The sequence below is a fragment of the Nomascus leucogenys genome, chromosome 3 (genome assembly GCF_006542625.1).
Source record: "Nomascus leucogenys isolate Asia chromosome 3, Asia_NLE_v1, whole genome shotgun sequence".
NCBI classification, from domain to species: domain Eukaryota; kingdom Metazoa; phylum Chordata; class Mammalia; order Primates; family Hylobatidae; genus Nomascus; species Nomascus leucogenys.
Window position 1 is genome coordinate 59458710 of NC_044383.1, and position 26660 is coordinate 59485369.

Here is a 26660-nt window from a genome sequence, read left to right on the forward strand (position 1 = left end):
ATTCTACTACACTTTGAATCTAAAGTGATAAAACAAGTACTTGAAATCCAGTTTTCAGGGTCATCCTGGCTAGAGAAGGATACAGTCGTTTAGCTCTTTTTGTCATCAGAACTTGGCTATGCTTTTGGTCATCTACTTTCCTTTGGCTTCTATTTGTTTTCCAAACCTGGCTCTCCAGCCTTTCCATCAATTCTGTGAGCTACCTGATCCTCTTCCAATAAATTCTTTTTCTGTTTAGGTTGATCATAATTTTTTTTGTTGTTTGCAACCAAGAACTCTTACTGGTATAATTCAATGAGATTCATTCTCTAAAGTAAGAGTCAATAATACCATTTCAGATCATCGTTTCCTCTCCCCCATAACTGCACCCCATCTCCCACAATCTGAATTTGGAGGTGAATAGTGTGTGGTGGTTTCCCAGATAAATCAAATAAGTTACATTTGTTAGATTTTAAACCATGAACACAGATGTGCTTTTAAAAGTGTATTAAAATAAACAAAAACTAATCAACTATGATAAGAGCAATTTCCACTCAAATACTATTTATATGATTAAGAATGAGTCCTTTGATAAACCTGAAAATTATCCAAACTTTGAATATGCACATTTCAAACTCAGAGCCAAGATATAGGAATATAAAAAATGTGCTTGGCAAAAATATGTGGTGGCTAATTAATATATTTACATTTTCTAGTTATAATGCACTTGGGATATTAGTTTATAAAAATTTTGAGTACTTTCTAAAAAGTAAATAATTATCAATAGCAATCAAAATTATTTTAACTATAATAATATATACAAAAGATATAATTATAAAAATACAAAGGCTACAAGTTATACAATTAGGCTGGTCTATCTTATAAATAAAATATATACACCTCTAGTATTCTGAGAATAAGCAAAGGATTACAAGTGTTGTAGCTGTTCCTCCAGATAGCCATTTGTTCATTTATTAACACCAGGGGCAATAACACAACGCTAAAAATAAACATGCATCAATTGTACAATAAATACTTACAAAAACCTCTGTCTGTCACAATTAGTGAGTGCAAACAGAACTTCTACCCAACCTTAGTGCATTTTTATTTTCACAAGTAAAACAGAAAAGGAAAATAGTGAATTTAATGCTATTCAGCACCTTTTGTAAAGTCAAAAGACTCAACATCTCCATATATCAAAAACATTTGCATCTGTATCACCAAACATGTAAATTATTTTGTTCCATCTTTAACATGATTTTATTTACATTACTTTTTAGTTCAATAAATTTTAACAATATTTAAAAATTATCTAAATTCATAAAAGTATTTCATAAATTTCAACATTTAATTATTATGTACACATAAGGAAGTCCATGAAAAAAGTTAAAAGAAAATGTAGTCATAAAGTTCAAGCAACATTGCCAATTTAGCAAAAATCCCAACCAAATCAAGGCAGAGGCATTCAAACATTCAAAAATCTTTATCTGCTGCCAACATGAACAAGAACATTTCCAGTAATAAAAGTCAGTATGAGAAATAATGTGGAAATCACCAGTAGAAAATATATTTTAATAGGCATGACATATGTTTAAGCAACAGTAATGACTTTATAGAAAACTTTTATGACACTGTCATGTATGAACTACCTGGTTTGATTGTATGATAAAGGTGTATTTTAGAACTACAGAAGTTGATTTCAAAAAATATATTGTAGCAGCCATAATTTTATTTCCAGTTAAAACACAGTAAAACGTGAAAAGTAAAATTTATAATTAACTAAATAATACCCCCAGTATTAGAAAATGTTAAATCCCACGCTATTCTAGCAATAATGGTCTCTAATATAATGTGGTCTGATGTAAGAATTGTGGAAAGCCAATAATAAACAATCAGACATAGGTATGGGCTTAAAGTTTCACTGAATTACTTAGGTAGCAAAATATATGAAAAAGTAATAGAAAAGTAAAAAGATAAAATTAAAAAAATATTGCACAGCCACATTACCTAGAAAGTAAAGTTGATGTTTAAAAAGCACTAAACATGGATGATATAAATTATCTTCCATATAAAAAGTATAAATACTTCTTAGAACTTATCAGCATCTACATTTTAATATAATACATTATTTGAAACATTGTTGAATGAGGTAATTGTCCAGTCGCTAACAATGCTTTTATACTATTGGAAATATTTGAGGGCAGCAACCAGAAAGAATTTCTCTAAAAATATTTCCGAATCAAGAACAGCTATATGTGCAGCTCTCCCAATGAGTGAATCAGCTGTATTGGGCAATGCATTGATGACATTATAGCGAACCAAATTACAGTCCTTGCTTTGCAGAATGGGTCGAAGCAAGTTGTGGATCATTTCTGAATAGATCTGTCCTGTGGAACCAACAGAAAAAAGGAAAATTAATTCACATTAGTAACTGAAAATAAAAAAACTATGCCAATTTTTAGATAAGCTATAAAATTTAGTTACATTATTTCCATATAAAGCAGAAAAATGGCTCTTTTTAAAAAGGTTTAATTTTCCTCCAACTATCATTTTTGGGACTGTTTATAGAAAACATAAGTAATCACATTATCTAGTCAAGTGGAAATAACAAATTTATTATACATTATTCTTGAAATTTGATATATATATATTTTTTTGAGATGGAGTTTCACTCTTGTTGCCCAGGCTGGAGTGCAATGGCGTGGTCTCGGCTCACTGCAACCTCTGCCTCCCGGGTTCAAGCCATTCTCCTGTCTCAGCCTCCTGAGTAGCTGGGATTACAGGCATGCACCACCACATCCAGTTAATTTTTGTATTTTTAATAGAGTTGGGGGTTTCACCATGTTGGCCAGGCTGGTCTTGAATTCCTGGCCTCAGGCGATCCTCCCGCCTCAGGCTCCCAAAGTGCTGGGATTACAGGCGTGAGCCCCCACGCCCAGCTGAAATTTGGTATTTTTAACTCAAAGCAATGCCTATAACAAAGAAATAGTTTTCTTTAACGTTAAGTCACTTATAACTCATTAAACAATTATGAAAATAAGCTAGACATGGTAAGACATTTTGATAAGGCAAAATTATAAACTTGGCCTACAGCAAATACTTTAAAAATGTTTCTGTGGCAGTCAAAATTTCCAAATTATTTTAAGAAAGAACAGCAACCTCCTATAGTCAGATGAACAACGTAAGCTTGGCTCAAATAACATGATCTTTTGTTTGGTCTGTAGGTTTATTTAGTACTTGTGTTCCTCTCTCATTTTTGGCTCTTTTGTTTTGTTTTGTTTTTGGAGACAGGGTGTCACTCTGTTACCCAGTGCAGTGGCATGATCACAACTCACTGCAGCCTCCACATCACAGGCTCAAGTGATCCTTCCATCTTAACCCTCCCGAGTAGCTGGGACGACACAGGCGTGCACCACCATTTTAATTAGCCTAGCTGATTTTTTATTTTTGGTAGAATGGGGTCTTGCTATGTTGCCCAGGCTAGTTTCAGAGTCCTGGACTCAGGTGATCCTCCTGCCTCAGCCTCCCAAAGTGCTGGGATTACAGGCATGAGCCACTGCACCCAAACTATGTTTAGCTCATTCTTACAATGGATTTACTGAGGTCATACTAAGCACATAAAAGATAACGATTAGAATACATCCACATAAATGTATAAACTGCCTTCTATGGGGCAAAACATTGTTTACAATGCTTATGCATTACTATATACTAATAAATGAGTACTAACTGTCCATGGAACGTGTGAGCTTTACAGAGGTAAATATTAAATTTCAGAAGACAGGTAGGATGCTGCCTGAGGAATGACAAGAAGGGAAGAGTATACAGAAGCACAATCAGATATAGGAAAGAGAGGTGTTTAAGAGAAAGACTGACTTAATACATACTCATCAAAAAACTTTTTACTCCCACCTCTCCTCTTAGTTTTCATTGTGAGTCAGGTTGGATTTGTGGTTCCATGCTATTTTAAAAATATGTTAATACAGGAAGAAGTCTAAACATGTCTTCATCATTTGATTCCCCTTGTCCCACAATGTCACAGAACCTCACTGTTAAAATAAGGGACATTTATCTAGTTTCAGCTACTCATCTGAAGGTTAAGACTCTTCTGAATTTTTTCCTTAGGTGGACTCTAGCCTTTGCTAGAACAGAAGTTAAGAAAAGGTTACTTTGATGTCACAAATGTACAATAAAGGAGTACTTACCATGTACCAGGTACCATGTTAGGCATTGTCAATAGAAATGTGCTTAAGAGAGTTCTTGCCTTAAGGAGCTGTTCACCGTCACAATGTAGAAAAATAAAGGATTAAGAGTTTAAAATCAGCCTCATTCCAAAAACGGATCTGAGGCAATATTGAGAGGTAGGAGACCAGGGTTTTTTTTTTTTGAGACAGAGTTTCGTTCTTGTCTCCCAGGCTGCAGTGCAATAGCACGATCTCGGCTCACTGCAACCTCCCCCTCCCAGGTTCAAGCTATTCTTGTGCCTCAGCCTCTCAAGTAGCTGGGATTACAGGTACCCACCACCATGCCCAGCTAATTTTTGTATTTTTAGTAAAGACGGGGTTTCACCATGTTGGCCAGGCTGGTCTCGAACTCCTGACCTCAGGTGATCTGCCTGCCTCGGCCTCCCAAAGTGCTGGGATTACAGGCAGGAGCCACCACGCCCAGAGACCAGGTTCTTGACCTAAGTCTGTAATTAACTAACCGACTTCAGCTAAGCCACTTAGTATCTCTGGGCTTTAGTTATAAAATGAGTAAACAGGACTCAAGTTTCCTTCTGGCTCCAAATGGCTATACTTTAAATTTATTTTGTTATTCACAAATAGCAAAAGAAAAAATAAAGTCTTTATCATTTACTATCAGTGAACAGGGGCAAATCCTTGCTGCCACCTTTGCGTAAAAGTGAGGTACAGCAGAACATATGACAAGGATGACCACAATTGTCAATCCCAATAATTCAGAGGAAATCAAAGTATGAACTACTTCTGAGGCAGCAAAATGGAGAGTTTCGCATTTGTAATTAGATGAAAGAACTACTTCATTGGTAAAGGCAGTTCACGTGGCAGGTGAGAAGAATGGAAGAAGGATAGCTGTTAATATAAGCGGGTGGAAAGGAAGTTAACAGGAAAGAGAAGGGTGACAGATACGAGAGAAAGTGACTACAAGAAAAATTTTGGAAAGAGCTCATTAATACCTATAACTCTTTGAAATACTTTTATTCCATTACCTGACTGTTTGTCCTTTAAAGCTGTTTTACACATTTCAATGCGGGCAGAGTGATAAGGAACATAGCGATCCTGTAGGGATCCCACTAGCACAACATTTTTGAAATAATGAAGCCCTGTGAATAGAATATAATAAATTACAATGCAGTAGTTTACCAGATTTAAAACAAGTTATTAGTATCATATTAAGTGGCCAAAAAATAAATTTCCTTAGCAGTACTAAGTTTCTGACTTTGTCAATACTTGATAATCCTTTCCCCAAATTTCTATATGTTCTCTACAAAAAAACCCACTTCACTGTTATGTAGTCTTGATGCTGATATGAGAATGTGTGTTTGCACTGGGAGCAAGCACTGTTGCTCAGTGGTGTGGAGACAGGCGAGAAACAGAGTATGTGGACTAATGTTCTATAGAAAGTATTCCATGACATTCTTACCTTCCAAAAGGTATTCATCAATATTTAGGACTATTTCCAAAGAAACAAAATTATACTCTTCCATTAAAACAAACAAAACACCTCACAGGAAATCATTTAAAGCTGACTTTTTACTTTCTTTTCATTTATAACACTTGCTTAATATGATTTATATTTACTTTTTAAAAATTATTATTATTATTTTTTGAGATGGAGTCTCGCTTTGTTGCTCAGGCTGGAGTGCAGTGGCGCAATCTCAGCTCACTGCAACCTCTGCCTCCTGGGTTTACGTGATTCTCATGCCTCAGCCTCCTGAGTAGCTGGAATTACAGGTGTGGGCCACCACACCTGGCTAATTTTTGCATTTTCAGTAGAGACAGAGTTTCACCATATTGGCCAGGCTGGTCTTGAACTCCTGGCCTCAAAGTGATCTGCCCACCTCGGCCTCTCAAAATGCTGGGATTACAGAAATGAACCACTATGCCTGGCCTAAGGATCTTAATCTTGAGAAGAGTATGGATTCACACACAGCCAAGTGTGACCATATGATACTATCTATGCCAAAAATAAGGCCATCCTTAGATTATACCACTTTTTTGGGGGAGGTGACATTTTGAATGTATACAATCCTAAGGAGATAAATGAAATATCAAGTATCTATTATAGAAGTTAATTGAACATATATTTAAAATAATATTGTATAAAAATTAAGAAAAAATGACTCCCCCCCTTCATTCTCACATCTCGTGACACAATTCGACACTAATATCTTCATCATTACTAGTGCTACTTTGGGAATCATCTATGTGTCCTAGAGCACAGGTATTCATACATTTACCCCTGGAGTCATCTAAGACTCTCTATGGTGTAGATAGGTGTGTATAGCTTTAAGAAAACTGATTTCAAGGCTGGGCGAGGTGGCTCATGCCTGTAATCTCAGAACTTTGGGAGGTCAAGGGGGGAAAACTGCCTGAGCCCAAGAGTTTGAGACCAGCCTGGGCAACGAAGTGAGATCCTGTCTCTATGAAAATTAGCCAGGTGTGGTGCTGCATAACTGTAGTCTTACTCAGGAGGCTGAGGTGGGAGGACCCCTTGAGCCCAGGAGGTGCAGGCTGCAGTGAGCCATGGCTGTAGCACTGCACTCCAGCCCAGGTGACAGAGCAAGAGCTTGCCCTAAAAATAAAAAAGAAAATTGATTTCCAGATCCCAACCTCCAGATGTGTTTTTTTCTAAAAGTGACTTGACTTTCTCCCACTTTACAAGAGAAAGATATTATCTCTCCAATCTATTTCATATCTTATTAAGGTACATGGCCCTAGGGTATAAAAGTCTCTGGAAAAACCAAGCAAAATATAAAGTCTAACTTTTTCTGACAAAAAGTCAATTTGACTTGACTGTTTATGACAGTGAGAAATGGCTTTGCCAATTGGATTTTATGGCACACATTTCCTATAAATTGAATGAGCTAAATCTGTAATTCCAACAGAATGAGTTGAGATGTTATATTTTATGAAAATATAATTAATGGCTGGGTATGGTGGCTTACTCCTATAATCCCAGCACTTTGGGAGGCCGAGGGTGGATCACCTGAGGTCAGGAGTTCGAGACCAGCCTGGCCAACATGGCGAAACCCATCTCTACTAAAAATACAAAAAGTAGCCAGGCATGGTGGCAGCCACCTGTAATCCCAACTACTCAGGAGGCGGAGGCAGGAGAATCGCTTGAACCCAGGAGGCGGAGGTTGCAGTGAGCCGATATTACGCCACTGCACTCCTGCCTGGGTGACAGAAGAGACTCCATCTCAAAAAACAAAAACCAAAAAACCCCCCCAAAACCAAATAAATGAACCTGTACCTGGACCTTATACTCCTCTATTACCCATTTCTTGGCACAGTGTTGTAGCAAAATTCTTCATGAGTTTTCTATGTGTCTCCCTTCTCTTCCTTTCCTCCTGTTCTTTACCGAACCGATTCTCAGAAGTCTTTCTTACTAATTACTCCATGTAAATTGCTCTTTCAAGATCACCAATGACCTAGACAATGCTAAAAATTTAAGGATCAATTCTCAGGCCTCATCTTATTTGACCAAATTTTAATTCTACCTGGTAGCCTAAATTTGCATCTGAAGTACAATGGTTATTTCAGGCCAGTATGTCTTCTCCAAGTAAGTCCAAATAAAGTAACTGAGAAATCACCTTGTGTTAGTGATTTGAATATAAGGCAGCACTCTCTTTTCTGATGGGTAATTTTAGGAGAGAAAACAAAACTTTGTCTTCAGGCATACATGACATTTTATTCTTTACTCATCTATCTCTCTGCTTTTAATTATCATTTTTATATCTGCTCCTCAAATCTAAATTTCTGGACTGCTTTTCTTGCCACATAACTTGACACAAAGCTTTGTGTCACTTTAATACTCACTATTCCTAACACCAAATTCTATTTCCAAAATTTTGCTTGCTACCTTAAATTCATTATTCTATAAGCCTATTATTATTCTAGTCCAATGAGAAATATTGGCCACCTTTAATTACTAATTCCCTCATATATACTACATCATCAAGTTTGGCTTGCTTCATATGTAGTGTATGTTGCTTTCTCCTCTTACCAGTATCACTGCTATTCTCTACTTGCTGGTCTCATGACTTCCATTATACATTTCTTTCCTGAGAGTTTTATTTTATATGTTTCTTTCAAATTAAATTTTATTTTTAATTTTTTGGAAAAAATTTAAATTTATATCTGCTTCCTTTCTTAAAAAAAAAGATTTCATTGTAACGTTTAGAAAATTTCACATCCATTATAAAACTTCAGTTATGCAATATGTCTGGGAGGGATAAAAAAGTGACCATATCTTTATCTGTCCCTGTTTAAAGTATCGGATTAAATTTTTAAATTATAAAGTGTATGTCTTCCCTCAAAAAATATCAATATTGGCTCTCACATATTAAGGTCCACTCAATTTAGCTAAGTAGTCTATAACATAAAAATCTGGCCCTAACTTTTGGTGGGAACAAGGAACTTACCAAGTTGAGGCAGTCTAGTTGAGAAGAAAGGACACATTGGACTAGGGATCAGGAGACTGATTAGTTTAGGGTTAAAATGCTGTATCTCTGAGAATACCATTTTATTTCAGCATAGTATGGAACTATTGTTAATGAATGTAAACAAATCAACAGGTTGAAGGAGACCTTCCTATGGTGTGCAGTTATAGGTGGGTCCGGAAACTGATCTGGTTAGCTTTCTCAGATGACTGGGCATGGCTGAAGTCCCCAGGCTGGTCTCCTCTGCTGGGGGAGCAACATGGTTGGTTCACTGGTTTATCTAATAATGGCTTACCCAATTGTGCTTTAAAAATATAATCATTTGCTATTGATGCCTGATGTGAAAAAGGTTAGAAGAGGAGGCTGGGTTAAACTATTTTTAGTGCTCTATATTGAAAAAAAGATGTAAAATATTTTACTAATTTCTCTCCAAGTTAAAAAAAATTAAAAATATGTTAGTGCTTAGTGCTGAACACACAGTAGGCTCTCAAATATGTTGACTAACAACAGATTTGATTTTTAATAATCCTGTAAGTGGCTCCTGAAATGCGTATTTCTCAAGGGTTCTGGATAGGTGACATATAACTGTGTTCCCTCTCTCCCTACCCTTTTTTATTTTTAGAACTGAAGCAGTTTGGCTGGGTGCAGTGGCTCATGCCTGTAATCCTAGCACTTTGGGAGGCCGAGGCGGGTGGATCACAAGGTCAGGAATTTGAGACCAGCCTGGCCAATACGGTGAAACCCCGTCTCTACCAAAGATACAAAAAATTAGCTGGGCATGGTGGCGGGCACCTGTAATCCCAGCTACTTGGTAGGCTGAGGCAGGAAAATCGCTTGAACCCAGAAGGCGGAGGTTGCAGTGAGCCAAGATCACACCACTGTACTCCAGCCTGAGCAACAGAGCAAGACTCCACCTCCAAAAAAAAAAAAAAAAAAAAAAAAAAAACTTCAACTATTCCCCCTTTACTACCTCCTCTTGCCTTCCCCCTCGCCCCGCCGCCCCTGCTGCCATTCACTAAGGACACAGCTAACAGTTGTGTACAGGCATGCCTCATTTTTTTGCATTTTTCTTAACTGAGGTTTATACAAAGGGTTTATCAAAAGCAGAAACCAGACTCGATTGTATTTGGATTACTTATATAAGATACATTATGTATAAATTAGTGTCATTGATGTCTGTTCTTTCTGAAAATTCATAGTAATATAATATTTTGCCAGATGTTTGTTAGTATTGTTTACAACTCCAGAAGATTGTACACTTAAAAGGTTTAACTTTTTCAAATTCAGTATTTTGAAAGCAATCACAGTTTTATACAGGTATACCTTGTTTAACTGTACTTTACTTTACTGTGCTCTGCAGATATTATGTTTTTTACAAATTGAAGGTGGTAACCCTGCATTGATCAAGTCCATTGGCACCATTTTTCCAATAGTACATATTCACTTTGTGTCTCTGTGTCACATTTTGGTGATTCTTACAATATTCAAACTTTTTCATTATTTTTATATCTGTTATGGTGATCTGTGATCAGTGATCTTTGATGTTACTATTGGAATTGTTTTGCAATGCCATGAACCATGCCCATATAAGACAGTGAACTTATGGACTATGCTCTGACTGCTCCACCAACTGGCCATTTCCGGTCTCTCTCCCTCTCTCCTTGGGCCTCTCTAGTCCCTGAGACACAACTATATGGGAATTGGGCCGATCAATAGCCCCACAATGGCCTCTAAATGCTCACGTGAAAGGAAAAGTCGCATGGCTCTCACATTAATTATTTTTATTTTTTGAGACGGGGTCTCACTCTGACCCAGGCTACAGTGCAGTGGTGCAATCATGACTCATTGCGGCCACTACCTCCTGGGCTCAAGGGATCCTCCCACTTCAACCTCCCAAGTAGCTGAAACAACAGGTATGTGACAACACATTGGATTTTTTTTTTGTTTTTTTTGTAGAAATAGCTTCTCACTGTGTTGCCCAGGCTGATCTCAAACTCCTAGGATTCAGTGATTCCCAGCCTCGGCCTTGCAAATTTCTGGGATTACAGGCCTGAGCCACCATGTCTGGCTCTGTTTCTTACTTTAAATCAAAAGCTAGAAATGATTAAGCTTAGTGAGGAAGGCATATCAAAAGCCAAGACAGGCTGAAAAGCAGGCTTCTTGTGCCAAAGAGTTAGTCAAGATGTGAATGCAAAGGGAAAGTTCTTGAAGGAAATTAAAAGGGCTACTCAGTGAAAACGCAAATGATGAGACACCATAACAGTTTTATTGCTGATACGGAGAAGGTTTGGATGGTGTGGATGAAAGATCAAACCTGCTGCAATATTCCCTTAGCCAAAGCTTAATCCAGAGCAGGACCCTAACTCTTTTCAATTATCTCAAGGCCGAGAGAAGTGAAGAAGCTGCACAGAACAGCTGGAAGCTAGCAGAAGTTTAAGGAAAGATGTTGTCTCCATAACATAAAAGTGGAAGGTGAGGCAGCAAGTGCTGATGGAGAAGCTATGGCAAGTTATCTGCAAGATCTAGCTAAGGTATATGTTGACAAGACTACACTAAAAAGCAGATTTTCAATGTTGAAAAAATTGCCTTCTATCGAAAGAAGATGCCATCCATGACTTCATAGATAAAGAGGAATCAATGCCTGGCTTCAAAGCTTCAAAGGGCAAGCTGACTCTCTTGTTACGGATTAATGCAGTTGGGGCCTTGAAATCAATACTCATCATTCCTAAAATACTGGAGCCCTTAAGAATTATATGAAATCTACTCTGTGCTCTATTAATGGAACAACAAAGCCTGGACTACAGCACATCTGTTTACCGCATGGGTTACTGAATATTTTAAGCCCACAGTTGAGACCTACAACTCAGAAAAAAAGATTCCTTTCAAAATATTACTGCTCATTAACGATCCCCCTACTGAACCAAGACCTCTCATGGAGATATACATTAATCTCCTAGATTAATGATGTTTCCATGCGGGCTAACACAAAATCTATTCTGCAGCCCAAGTGATCCATTAGTTATTTTGACTTTCAAATCTTATTACTTAAATACATTTTGTAAGGTGATAGCTGCCATAAGTAGTGATTCCTCTGATAGATCTGAGCAAAGTAAAATGAAAACCTTTTGGAAAAAATTCACCATTACAGATGCCATTAAGAACATTCATGACTCATGGGAGGAGGTCAAATATCTACATGAACAGAAGTTTGGAAGAGGCTGATTCCAACCTTCATGGATAACTTTGAGGGGGTCAAGACTTCAGTGAAGAAAGTAACTGCAGATGTGGTGGAAATAGCAAGAGAACTAGAATTAGAAGTGGAGCCTGAAGATGTGACTGAATGGCTGCAATCTCATGATCAAACTTGAATAGATGAAGAGTTGCTTCTTATAGATGAACAGAGAAAGTGGTTTCTTGAGATGGAATCTATGCCTGGTAAAGATGCTGTGAACATTGTTGAAATGACAACAAAAGATTTGGAGTATTACATAAACTTAGTTGAAAAAGCAGTGGCAGGGTTTGAGAGGATTGATTCTGATTTTGAAAGAAGTTCTACTACAGGTAAAATACTATCAAACAGCATCATATGCTACAGAGATATCTTTTGTGAAAGGAAGAGTCAATTAATGCAGCAAACCTCATTGTTGTAATTTAAGAAATTGCCATAGCCACCTCTATCTTCAGCAACCACCACCCTAATTGGCAAAAACATTATGATTAGCTGAAGGCTCAGAAAATCATTAGCATTTTTAACAATAAAGTATTTTAAAGTTAAAGTATGCATACTTTTTTTTTAGACATAATGCTATTGCACACTCTTGACTATAGTATAGTGTAAATATAACTTTTACATGCCCTGGGAAACCAAAAAAATTCATGTGACTCACCTTTTTTTATGGTGATCTGGAACCAAATCCACAGTATCTCCAAGGCATGTCTGTATTTTGTTCCAAATTCCTTTCTTGGTATATACACAATTTATTTTTCATTTTAAAAATATAACTGAGATTATAGTAGTTATACTATTTTATGTCTTTTTTCACCTAATATTTTGGGGACAGCTTTTCATGTTTGTACAAATAAATTTATCTCATTCTTTTAACTACTACATGGAATTACCAGGAATAACTTTTAGTATGTCTCCTATTTCCCTAGCAAAGGACATTTATGTCCATTCCACTTCAGAAGGGAGGGGACATAAAAAAAGTATAACACTGCAATGAATAGCCTTTACCTAATTGTATGAGATTTCTGTAGGAAAAATCCCAAAAGTGGAATTGTTGAGTACATTCTTAAAATTCTGATAAATGTACTCTCCAAAAAGATAATAATATTTCTCCTTCCACCATTAATATATGAAGGTTTCTGTTTCACACACTCATCAATACTGTATAGCATCTGTTGAATTTTACCAACCTAATGGCAAAAATGATTAACTTATTGTTTATTGGCCTTCCATATATATATATATATTTTAATTTTTAATTTTATTTTTTGGTAGCTAACTGCCTCTTTTCTCTTTTGCCCATTTTTTTTCTGTTGGGTTGTTATGTATTAGGAACAGCAGTACACATTATACCACTCAGGCATAAACAATATTACATGTCACCTCCAGATGTGTGCTCTGTGAATTAATTATGTATTTGCCAGATTACATGATCATTAAAACTTCCTCACAAATTTCCCGATTAAGATTTTTAAAAGATTTCTGTATTTGTAAGAATAAAAGGCATTATATATTTCTAAATAAAATTATATTAAAGACATTATTCAAAATAGCTCTTTGCAGAGATTCTGATGTACTTCTCTAGAGAAACAACACTAAGGTGTGGAATTATTGCTTTAGACTGAGATCCCTGCAAGAAGTGTCTATGGCTCCTCATGTTCACGCAGCTCAGTGGAAGCAGGCAAAATCAGTAAAAATTAGTCAGAGGATTTCAAAGGTACCCTTTCACTCTCAGATTCCATGATGATAAAATAAATTTAAAAATTCTGATACTGACTAAATACACTATGTTGTTATACTTCTAAATGTGATTCTTACGACAGTATTGTACTTTAAAAATGCATTTTAAACTTGGTAACCAGTTTTCTAGTTATTCAAAAAAAGTGTATTAATACTGATATTGTGCTTTTGCACAGAAGGTTTGCTTTTTATATTAGCCAAGAACCAAGTTAGTTAAATATACTATGGCCCTTTTTGAACCTTTTGGCTTCAATTTCTTGTCTAGCAGTGTTGGCTACAGAAGGCAGAAACTCAAAGTGAAGCACAGCAAGCTCCAGAGGTGCAGTGCTGGTAGGAAATACAGCAGTACTTCATCTGAGTTTAAGTACAGCCAACAAAAATGTCTGAAGTCTATTTTGGGAGCTAATATTCTAGGTTTATCTTTTCTACACCTACCTTGATTCTAGCTCCTCAAAGACAACGTAGTTAACTAGTCTGTGGGTGAATACTTCACTGAGCCCCTCAAGTGGCTAATTATTTGTTGAACCTTTAATTTGGGAAAGTGACAAGATTTCCCTATTTATAGGATGACATGGTTTAACTAGAAAAATCTGTAAGTACGTTGTTACTTTTTACCAAGAAAAAGATTAAAATAAATCTTCCATATTGCTCTGGACTATATAATAATACGATTGATATATGAACACCTTAATTGAAACTTTCATCTTCATAATCTGAAGTCTTTCCAATTCTTCTGGCTACTCATTTGTTCTAAAACTTCAGAGTTTTAATGCAATTCACTTTGGGTCATTTTGTGTTTACTTTCTGGAACTGGCTAAAGCAGTGGTTCTAAACTGGTGATTTTCTGCTCCAAGGAATATTCTGCAGCATCTGAAGATATTTTTGGTTGTCACTGCTGAAGCTGGAAAAGTGTATGTGCTACCGGCATCTAGTGGGCAGAGGCCAGAGATACTGCTAAACATGCTACGATGTTCACGACAACCCCTGAAAACAAAGAATTCTCCAGCCCAGAATATCAACAGTGCTGAAGCTAAGAAAACTCTGTACTTTTAAAACTGACATATTCTTAACAATATTAAACTATGCTTATTTTTACTCATTTTAAATACATTTGAATGAATTTTCTTTCTAAAATAATGTTAGATGCTGGTTCTTTCCTGCACTTTCAGAAACAAAATATACATATTATTTACATATCAAAAGTGATACCTAAGATTAAATCCCTTTGTAACCTCCTGGATACAGAGTACTTTGTGCCACAGTAGGACAGCAGGAGCTTTAGTTAATTTCTATACATTATTTGTCAGAATTCAACAGCTGGTAAAAAGACTCTAAGCAGGTGTTTTTAGGAAGATCTTAAAATAAGGATATATTGTTTTTGAAATTCCAACAATGAATAGATTCTTTTTTGGCTATTTTGAGCCCTCATTATGGAATGTCAGAGTGGCCATGATTCCTCTCTCTGCTTTAGTAATATAATCTTGACTACTTCAACACTGCTGTCATCTAATGTCTATATATTATACATTTATTTTACTTTCCACATTGCTCTAGCTCCTTCATCTTTCTTTTCCCTGCTATTCAATGCTGAGATGCTTGTATGCCACCTGCAAATTATTTACATATTCTATTAGCAATCTGTAGAATACCATAGGTTTTGTCAAAAGTTGCTATAAAAATTTAATGAATGTTTATAATTGCAATTCTTTAATCAAAATAGATAATTTCCCTTTAAAAGTAACATTTCTGTAACCGTTTACCAGATCTATTGTGTTCACAAAAAAGGTAATTTCTCACCCAATAAATTTATGATTTTTATAAAAAATACAGTATTTCTCAATTGTTTTACAAAACACACAAATTATTTTAGGCTTTTAAAAAGCTTTCTTCATTTTAAAATAATGAACAGCTTTCAATAAAAGGAAAGCTATTAATTAATGATATGTTGCATAGAAAAAGACTGTTTCAAAAGGAAGACCCACAGAAGAGGCTTTGCTTAAATAAAAAAGGCAAAAGGGCAAATGGCTGGATTTTGATTTAGACAAATAATTTTAGGCTTTTCCAAAAGAACAGAAAATTCGCTGTTCAGAAGAAACTGAAGCAATAATCAAACCAGGGCATCCAAGACTGTAGCTTTAGAATAATAAAATATAAAAAAGAAATGATCACTTTTGATTGTTTTAAAACACTTGAGAATAGCATATTGGTTAAGTACTCTTTTTCTTTGTTCTATGTTTTCCTGTTTTATTTAACTTGTTTGCTGTGAATCTATATATTCTATTTTGTGAATAAAGTAATTATATGTAAATATACAGGCATAGCAACTTTCTAGGGATGGACTACTCATTTCTCACAATTCACTAGATATGCTCCCTCCGAAAAAAAACCCCAAAACCCAACACCCCACATGAAATAGTTCGAGAGACTTGTTTCAATCTCTACAACATTATAATTTTAAAATCAATTGAAATACTTGTTGATATTTAAAAGTGCTATTAGAAGTAGCTTTTAAAGTTCCTGAAAATGTATATTATCGGCTTAACATGATGCAGTGTGAACCATGCGCGAATGCTTACTGGCTTTTCATAAAGATAAGTGACCTCAGGCAAGTCATTCAATCTCTCTGTGTTTCAGTGTCCTCATCTGCAAAGTGGGGACAATATTCCTACCCTAGAGGGTTAAATAAGCTAATATGTATGTGTTTAAATCATACCTAGAACGTGGTAAATGTTACATGTGTATTAGCTATTATTATTTTTCCAGTATTTTAGTATTAACCAATGCATTAGTCACAATTACTAGAAAATGGTACTCTTTTTCTTTTTGAGATGGAGTCTTGCTCTGTTGCCCAGGCTGGAGTACAGTGGCAGGATCTTGGCTCACTGCAGCCTCCAACTCCTGGGTTCAAGCAATTCTCCTGCCTCAGCCTTCTGAGTAGCTGGGATTACAGGTGTGCGCCACCACGCTGGACTAATTTTTTTGTATTTTCAGTAGAGACAGGGTTTCACCATGTTGGCCAGACTAGTCTCAAACTCCTGACCTCAGGTGATCCACTCACCTCGGCCTTTCAAAGTGCTGGGATTACATGCATGAGCCACCATGCCCAGCCAGAGAATAGTACTCTTTAATGTTTTTTCCCAAAATGGATATTAATTCAATTCAGATATATACTAATAAACTTGTGAGTACAAAGAGAAATCTTAAAACATAAAAACAATTTTAAGTCATTCGAATAATTTTTATAGCTAGTAATATCAGCATTTAGATAAAGTTGTTAAAAAAATTTTCCTAAGATACATATTGTTTGTGTAAAAGTCAATTTCTATAATCTATAATACTAGTGGTTTGTTTTTTTTTTGAGACAGAGTTTCAGTCTTGTTGCCCAGGCTGGAGTGCAATGGTACGATCTTGGCTCACTGCATCCTACACCTCCCGGGTTCAAATGATTATCCTGCCTCAGCCTCCCTAGTAGCTAGGATTATAGGCACCAGCCACCATGCCTGGCTAATTTTTATATTTTTAGTAGAGATGGGGTTTCACCATGTTGGCCAGGCTGGTCTCGAACTCGTTTCCTCAGGTGATCCACCTGCCTCAGCCTCCCAAAGTACGGGGATTACAGGCGTGAGCCACTGTGCCTGGCACTAGTGGGCTTTATTTTTTTTAAGTTTTTGAGAAAAAGTCTGGCTCTATCCCCCATGCTGGAGTGTAGTGGCACAACCTCAGGTCACTGCAGCCTCCACATCCCTGGTTCAAGCAATTCTTGTGCCTCAGCCTCTGGAGTGGCTGGGATTACAGGTGCGCATTACCATGCCTAGCTAATTTTTGTATTTTTTGTAGAGATGGGGTTTCACCATGTTGCCCAGGCTGGTCTTCTTTTTTTTGGGATGGAGTTTTGCTCTTGTTGCCCAGGCTGGAGTGCAATGGCGAGATCTCGGTTCACTGCAACCTCTGCCTCCCAGGTTCAAGCGATTCTCCTGCCTCAGCCTCCCAAGTAGCTGGGATTACAGGCGTACACCACCAGGCCTGGCTAATTTTGTATTTTTAGTAGAGATGGGGTTTCTCCATGTTGGTCAGGATGGTCTCGAACTCCCGACTTCAGGTGATCTGCCTGCCTCAGCCTCCCAAAGTGCTGGGATTACAGGCGTGAGCCACCATGCCCGGTGTCCAGGCTGGTCTTAAACTCCTAAGCCCAAGCAATTCACCTGGCTCAGCCTCCCAAAGTGGAGAGATTACAAGTGTGAGCTACCGCACCTAGCTTATGATAGTAGTATTATTTTATTTAAGTCACTTCTTCATTTTTTTTTTTTTTTTTACCATTTACCATTTTTTTTTTACCATTTTTACCATTTACTAAACTTAGTAAACTTAGTGATTCTGAACTCTACAGAATCACTTTACACATATTATCTCATTTAATCCTTTTAATAATCTTATGAGATACTACTATTCTCATTTTACCAATAAGGAAACTGGAGTTTATTTAAATTAGGTAGCCTAGTCAGTGTTTGAACTATAACTAATACCTATGTGTGATGTCAGAGTTTGGTTCTTAACAGTTTTAGTCTAGTACAACCAGATCATGCATTATAAGGCAAATAATAAATTAACAACTTAAAAGAAAAAAATCGAACTAATCTTTACAGTTATATTTTCTTTACAGTTTAGATATTCTTATGTTGCTATTACTATTGCTAATTAAATTTTACTTTGTATAATGCTGTATAAAGACATAGACCTCAGGAACACTTACGTTCAGCTTTGCCTTTCACACATTTCCTAACTTGTCAGCAAAGGGTATGAACTCCATAGCTCCACACAATGGTTCTAGCTAATATTGTTTTTCTCACATGAGAAGTATATGCCATGTTTCATTTTGTAGGAATATCTTGTAATTTGATCAATCAAGTATATATTTCTGTATATTGTAAGAAACTTACCATTGATGCTTTGTATCACTACAAACAAAATCATAAAACTCAATCTATAAGACAATTTTCCTTTCACTGATTCTAATAGTAGACAGTACATGTAATAATCATTCCCAAATCTCTTTCTCATATTAAGAACAACATTTAAGGCAGAATCCTGAAAAAGCTAAAACAGGACTCAAAAGCAGTGGTATTTTCAATAACTACATCTATTAATATCAAATATTACAAGAGTAGAATGGAAGACATGGGTGATAGGAATGAGGATAAAAACAGATGTAGATTTAAATGGCCAGGGCTTAAGTTCACAAATTCAAGTAACTTCAGACTTAGAACTACCAGTCGCTGAATATATGGGCTAGATTTACATCTTATTATATAATATTTAAACTGTTTTTGAATATTGAAAATAATATTAAAAATATCATTGATTCATCTGTTAATTCAATCGGTGTACACTAGAAGAGCTATGGTACATACTGAATGTGTATGTGGGAAATGGGAACGAGTAGTCATGACAGATCCTACTTAAGGAAAGAAAGTTAAGACATAAAAATAACTGACATAAGATAAACTATAATGAGTATGGTAAAAGGTTGATATATAATGCTATGGAAGTTCAGAGATAATATTAACAATTTTGAGAATGGGAGGCAAAGAAGTGAGGTCAATCAAAGATGACCCTAAGGTGTTTCAAAGGAGTAATTGAGAGAACAGTACCATTAAAAAAAGGACAACAGGAGAAGCGGCCAAAGAAGACAGTATGTTCAGTTTTGGACATATTTAGTTTGATATGTAAATTGAAATGTCTAGCAGGCAAATGACGACTGAAATTCAATAATGAAATCAGTCCTGGAGACATAAGATTGGGGACATAAAAGCATATATGGGACAGCTACTTAGGAGGCTGAGATGGGAGAATTGCTTGATCCACGAGTTCAAGGCTGCAGTGAGCTATGACTGCGCCACTGCACTCCAGCCTGGGTGACAGCGTGAGACCCTGTCTCAAAAAACCCCAAAGGTATACAGGGAGTATTCTGAAAGTAGAGGAGCATTAAATCAGATAGGGCATCAAGAAAAGCTTTTGATAGCAGGTGGCATTAGAGTTTAATTTTAGAAGGTAAACAGAATTAGTTCTGAAAAGATGGGTAAACACATGAGGAGGTACAAAACACATGAGGTGATACAAAAACACAATACAAAAACACATGAGGTGATACAAAACCACGAGGTGATACAAAAAGCATGAGAAAATGCAAGCAATCAAAAACCATGAATAGCATGACCACAGCAAAGGGTGCGGGTGTGGGTGTGTGTGTGTAAGATAAAAAGAAAACAGAGAATCAGAGACCAGATTATAGAGGACTTGATGCCCTTATCCATGGAATTTAAACTTCACTGTGAATACCACAAAGCATCATGAAAGATTTTCAAATGAGACCAATATGGTTTGATATTAGATGGCCAATATAATCTATGGCTTCATTGGATGATCATTTCATCTAACGAGGAAGTGAGAATGGGGAGAAGGGGGTATACATGTGGCAGGGTAACCAGTTTGAACAATAATTTAAGTAAAAGTGATGAAGGCTGAACTAAGGCAGTGGCAAAGAAGAAGAAGAGAAGCATCCATCAGCCACTAAGAAGGTTAAATGTTTTAAAACTTGGCAATTCCGTAGATATGGGGTATAAATAAGAAAGGAGAGTCAAGAACAGTTTCTAAGCTTCTCACTAGGCAGATGGTGATGCCATTCCAGTAGATGCGGAATCCAGAGAAGTAATCACGGGACAGATGCACTGTCTGAAAACACCAGATTTGAAGCACCCATGAGACATCTCCGTGAAGATGCTAAGTAGGCCTCTAGGTGTGTAAGTCTAGAGCACAGCAAAGGACAAGCTAGAGATACATATTAATATTTGAGAGCTACCAATGGTAAAGATGGATATGGAATGATGCTGTCCAAGAAGAATGTACAGAGTGAGAAGAGCAGAAGACAGAGGCTAAAACACAAGAACAGCTTTCATAAAGGGGCAAGGAAAGAAAAAAAGCCCATATAGGAAGCAGAAAAAAAGCCAAGATGGAAAAAAACCAGGAGAGGTGGATCCCGCAAAAATGGAGAAAGGAAAGTATTTCAAGAAGGAGTTTTCAGTAGTCTTAAATGTCTTAATGTTCAAATAAAAGAAAAGAGATCACTGGATTTGGCAAGCTTCAGTGGAGTGGTGCAGATAGAAACCAAAAAAGTGAAAAAAAGGGGGGAGTAATGAAAGTGACTGTTCTCTTTCAAAAGGTTCAACCCTACCCCCCAACACTCTCAGAAAAAGGGGAAAGGGGGACAAGTACAGAATAAGAGATCAAGAGAAATATTTATTAAGATGGAAGAAATGGGAATAACTTTATCTATTAAAGGATTAATTACTGAAAAGGGAAAGAGTTTAAAGATACTGATGAGAAGGCATGAGTTTCAAAACGGAGAGGGTAATTATTCTTGAACAGATTATAAATCTTTCACTGAACTAAAAGGAATACATAGGTTAATTAATGTTGGTAGGTTGAAAGAAATGTCTTGAATTTCAAAGATAAAGTAGAACGCAAAAGCAAAGCTAACTGTGAGAAATGAAGGGAGCAGTGAAAATCTGAAGTTTGAGGAAAGGTGAAAATTTGGGAGTGTGTCTAAGGGAATAGGTAGGAAGCTAACTAGAGATAACTAGATAGGGACCCCATGGACCTACAGTGCTGCTGATTTTGCGTGTCTGTGTGATCTTTTTTGGAAGAGCTCAAAAGCTAGGTATAAAAACAGTAATACAGATTTGCAAGATGACTAGGATAGAAAAACAAAGAGTAATACATGAAAGACAAAAGTAATCCATGAAGTCTGAGACTTGAGTCAGGAAGGGAGTAAAACCATGAAGGGGAGGGAGACTTATGAAAATGTAGCAGGAATTGGCCAGGTACGGTGGCTCACGCCTGTAATCCCAGCACTTTGGGAGGCCAAGGCGGGCGGATCACAAGGTCAGGAGATCGAGACCATCCTGGCTACCACGGTGAAATCCCGTCTCTACTAAAAAATACAAAAAATTAGCGGGGCGTGGTGGCGGGCGCCTGTAGTCCCAGCTACTCGGGAGACTGAGGCAGAAGAATGGTGTGAACTCGGGAGGCGGAGCTTGCAGTGAGCCGAGATCGCACCACTGCACTCCAGCCTGGGCGACAGAGCGAGACTCCGTTTCAAAACAAAAAAAAAAAAAAAAAAAGAAAATGTAGCAGGAATCATAAATGAGTCTAAAAAGCAGATGAGAAGGGAGTGAGAGAAAAAGAAGGATAAGACATCACAGTAACAGAATGGAATGTTGGCTGAAATTTCAGGAGTACAGTGTAGCCATGGGTATGAGTTCAACATGGAGTGGAATGAAGGGACACTGGAGTTGAGAAAGGCATGCTGATGCATAATGAATTATCTAAAGGGTTGACTCATCAAATTACCAAAAATGATTCCAGATCTAAGTACGTTAAGATCCAAGAGGAGAATCTTTTCCCAAACATAATCATGTTACGAACATTTGTCAATGTCTTTTTTTTTTTTGAGACGGAGTCTTGTTGTGTCCCCCAGGTTGGAGTGCAGTGGTGCAATCTCAGCTCACCGCAAGCTCCACCTCCTGGGTTCACGCCATTCTCCTGCCTCAGCCTCCCGAGTAGCTGGAACTACAGGCACCCGCCAACACGCCCGGCTAATTTTTTGTATTTTTAGTAGAGACGGGGTTTCACCGTGTTAGCCAAGATGGTCTCGATCTCCTGACCTCGTGATCCGCCCGTCCTGGCCTCCCAAAGTGCTGGGATTACAGGCGTAAGCCACCGTGCCTGGCCTTTTTTTTTTTTGAGACGGAGTCTTGCTCTGTCTCTCAGCCTGGAGTGCAGTGGCATGATCTTGGCTCACTGCAAGCTCCGCCTCCCGGGTTCATGCCATTCTCCTGCCTCAGCCTTCCGAGTAGCTGGGACTACAGGCGCCCACCACCACGCCCGGCTAACTTTTTTGTATTTTTAGTAGAGACAGGGTTTCACCGTGTTAGCCAGGATGGTCTTGATCTCCTGACCTCGTGATCCGCCCGCCTCGGCCTCCCAAAGTGCTGGGATTACAGGAGTGAACCACCGCGCCCGGCCGTGTCAATGTCTTTTACTCTCCTGGGATAACCAGGAGGTCATTATATTAAAGAAGAATAGATGGTAGCACAGCTTGGATGATACAAGCCTCAAATAAAGTGGTTTTATATGACAGTGGAGGAGTAATGATTGCAATCAGAAATGGAAAGCAAGAGGGCTATTTTCCTTACTTTAGGTGGTACTTCGTAAACGAGGAACTGAGCTTCTATAGCAGGTATTAGCAAGACATGGCCTGTGAGATTTGGCTACTGCTGTTTTTGAATTAATAAAGTTTGTCTGAAACACAGTCATGCTCATTTGTTTCTGTATTTTCTGTGGTTGTTTTCATACTACAATGGTATTGTTAAGTAGTTGCAAAGAGATTGTATGGCTTACAAAGCCAAAATATTTACTATCTGGCCCTTTTAAAAAAAAAGTTTGCCAAACTCCACTCTATAACCGGGGGAGTGAAGACATCGGGGAGAGGAGGGGGAAAAAAAATCTGTTTCAGTTACGTCTCCACTTTCAGAAGTAAGCAGCGATAACATTCTTTGAAGAAAATAAAGGCAGTCTGTTCCCCTCAAATAAGGATTTCAAAGGACACTGGAAAAAATATGCTGGGAAGATGTATGAGGGTGAATTGAGGGAGATCATAAGGTCAGAAGTAAGGTTATTTATAGAGAGTAAAAATGGCAAAGGAGCAGTTGGGAACTTTAGGTTGTAAAAGCCTGGAATATATATGCAAGATGGGGAACATGTTTAATAATTAGTTGATAAGAAATAAGTAATAAGATTCATCCAGTAGTGAGAACTGTAGAAAGCATAATCATTAATAGTTTAGTTTCTGACACTTTCAGAAATGCTTGCTAGCCATATAATATAATATAATATGATATGATATGATATGATATGATATAATATAATATAATATAATATAATATGAAGGTAGAAAAACGTGGCAGTTTATAAAAAGGGGTAAGGATTGGGGTGGGAGACAGCTAGAACAGCGGGGATAGGACATGCAGAAACATGGTCTAAAAACAGAGACTAACAAAACTGGCACTGAATTACAAATGTTGAAATTCTTAGGGCAATTTCAAAGTAGCTGTGTAGCTCACAAAAGAGAAATACAGTCATGTGAAAAAGACTAAAGAAATCTCTTTCAACTGCTTAGTTTCAGTTGTGAGTTTGCTATTTCATTACTAGGAAATTACCGTAGAATGACACTTTTTTTTAATCACTAGAAAGACATGTTGATAATTTATTTGCTAAATGTTTATTTTTAAAAAAGTTTTCACATGTATATTTTCCAAACTGTTATTATATACTTACCTGCCTTGTTACTAAGCTTATATAAAAAAGTTTGGCGAGGGTCTGAGTGATCTCGACATGTCAGCTGCAAAAGCGAACCTGATTTTTTCCATTTCTGCATAAACCAGAGGCCTAGAGAGTCATATATGATATAGAAGTATGAAATGAAACATATAGAAACATATGCCAAGATTATTAATTTTAATATATATTTCACTTCAAAAGATGACATTGCCTAAATTAGCATTTTTGTTGGCTAATCAAAAATATATTTGGAAAGTATTTCCATGTTCCGATAACATTTATAAACATGCATGCTTAAGTTAATTATGAATTAATGGTGGTTGATGGACGGCTTGCTATTTCTATTTCATTCAGTAATGAAACAGATAATAGCATATGAAGAACAAACTGGAAAAATTATACCTTTCAATATATTTGTTCAAATGATAAAGAAGAAGATGAAGAAAAACTTCAAATACAGTAGTAGGTCAAATGCCTATGCAGAATGATCAGTCTATAATTACAGTTTAGTTATGACATAATAGACTAATTGCAAAGGGACATCTTAGAATGAAAAATTGTTTAATGTTTTCTAATAACAGCTGAATATCATTTGTTTTATATTAATTATTTTTTTATATTATCAGTAACCCATATTTAAATGCATCTTGCTCTTAAGGAAATTAAGCAAAATTTCAATCACTCAAGCTGGTTTTCAAGACTATGAAATATTCCTTTCCATTTTCATTGCTTCTAATATTAGGGAAACAGGAGAAAAGAGTGGGAAAACAATCCTTTAATTGGTTAAATCTGATAGCTGGAAACATATCTGGGAAAAAGTTTAGTGAAGAATGAAATTCAAAATACTACATTCGATTTATGTTGGGTTCTATTACACATTATTTAAGGACTTCATTTTTCTCATTTCCTCTTTTTCAAACTGTAAAAGTCTTGAACTGGCTGTATTTTTAAATCACCAACTTGATATGGGATACAGGAAAAATGGTATGGTTTGTCATTAAAAGGAAGTGGTAAAGGAAATAGAAATAAGATTTTCAGGGATCAGTGAAAAGAGACAGAGTTAAATAAAATTAATTCTCACAGTGGTAATCAATTGACTAACTTACAGATCATTTTTGCAAACATCTAAGGGAAAAACCAAGCCAAACAAAAGGCAAATCAAGGCTGGGTGCAGTGGCTCACGCCTGTAATCCTAGCACTTTGGGAGGCTGAGGCGGGAGGATCACGAGGTCAGGAGATTGAGACCATCCTGGCCAATATGGTGAAACCTCGTCTCTACTAAAAATACAAAAATTAGCTGGGTATGGTGGCGTATGCCTGTAATCCCAGCTACTCCGGAGGCTGAGGCAGGAGAATCGCTTGAACCAGGGAGTCAGAAGTTGCAGTGGGCCGAGATCGCGCCATTGCACTCCAGCCTGGCGACAGAGTGAGACTCTTGTCTTTAAAAAAAAAAAAAACAGAGTACCAAATATTTGCTGACGAGCATATAAATACTAATCAAATTTAGGGTCTTAACTTTCATATTAACTTCTTTAGAAATTCTGAATCACCTTCTTAAAAATTATATTCTCATATCTCTTTACTGTTTTCGAACCAAAATTAGCTAATATTCCATATAAAATGTTATAACTTTATAAAGTATTAAATGTAGGTGTTTGTTATCTGTTCAAGTAATGGGGTGACAAAATTGTTTATAAGATAAAACTTTACTAAAAATATTTAGAATTTAATAAAAAAAAGAAAAAAGTGCCCTTGTGAATTTTGACAAATACCATCTCAATATAAGAAGAGCCATTTTCCAAAATGACTTTTATCAACTTATTTCATGTGCATAACAAAACAGAAAATTAGCTACATTTTTTGTTTCACGAAATTTCCAGTATGTGACAAATTGGTTCTAAAATAAACACCAGAAAATACTAAGTTCATATTTTTCTCTCTATTCCATATTTTTAATACAGAACAATAAAACTTTTTACCTGTATTAACAAGAGCACTGCTGTTGTAGAGTGTACCAAGGTGAGGTCCAGAAAGAGACAGAAAGGTATGAAGTTTGTTGAGGTAATATTTAAACCTTGGCCTTGTAAGCACTGAACGAATTATTAAATTGCCCAATGAATGTCCAATAAAGCTTTAAGAGGAAAAAAAAAATTATTTTTCTCACAGCATTAGTTTTAGAAATAAAAATCAAAGCTGATCCACTATAAAATGGATGTGAATACTAACAATTTGAAAATTTCTAATGTTGTAAAAGTATAGTGATACTTTGAAATGATATACCACATTTTGAAGGAAAAAATGTGAGAATGTATAGAAGATCCTCATTATTACATAATTTAAATGTTTATAGAAACAACATATTAATCTGAAAACTTTTACTCATAGTTTGTAACTGCTTAGATATAAATACGTACTAAAGATAATAATATAATGACTAGATTACATATTTGCCTTCTTAGGTACATACACAAAATTATTTACTTATTAATTCATCATTTCAAACAAAATGATGAAATTGTATTTATAAAGGACAACTTGGAGAAATTATATATCTGTTTCTCTTACTCTCTGGTCTATACTTCAAAGATGGACAGTTTTTGACTAACAATATTTTCAAGGCATAGGTAAAATACGTGC

General features: G+C 36.5%; 1 protein-coding gene across 12 annotated transcripts in view; it reads right to left on the reverse strand.

Annotated features, from left to right (window-relative positions):
• Positions 1–916: 916 nt before the first annotated feature.
• FAM135A (family with sequence similarity 135 member A) overlaps positions 917–26660 on the reverse strand; it is a 151844-nt gene continuing 126100 nt past the window's right edge. For 9 of the 12 annotated variants that reach the window (XM_030809400.1, XM_030809395.1, XM_030809393.1 and 6 more), the window contains 4 exons: positions 26003–26154; positions 24021–24131; positions 5207–5320; positions 917–2366 (listed from right to left, as the gene is read on the reverse strand). In XM_030809400.1, the coding sequence (XP_030665260.1) occupies positions 2161–2366; positions 5207–5320; positions 24021–24131; positions 26003–26154 (583 nt within the window). In that variant the 3' untranslated portion in view covers positions 917–2160. The remainder of the gene's footprint in view (positions 2367–5206; positions 5321–24020; positions 24132–26002; positions 26155–26660) is intronic. The other 3 variants (XM_030809398.1, XM_030809397.1, XM_030809392.1) reach the window with 1 other exon arrangement.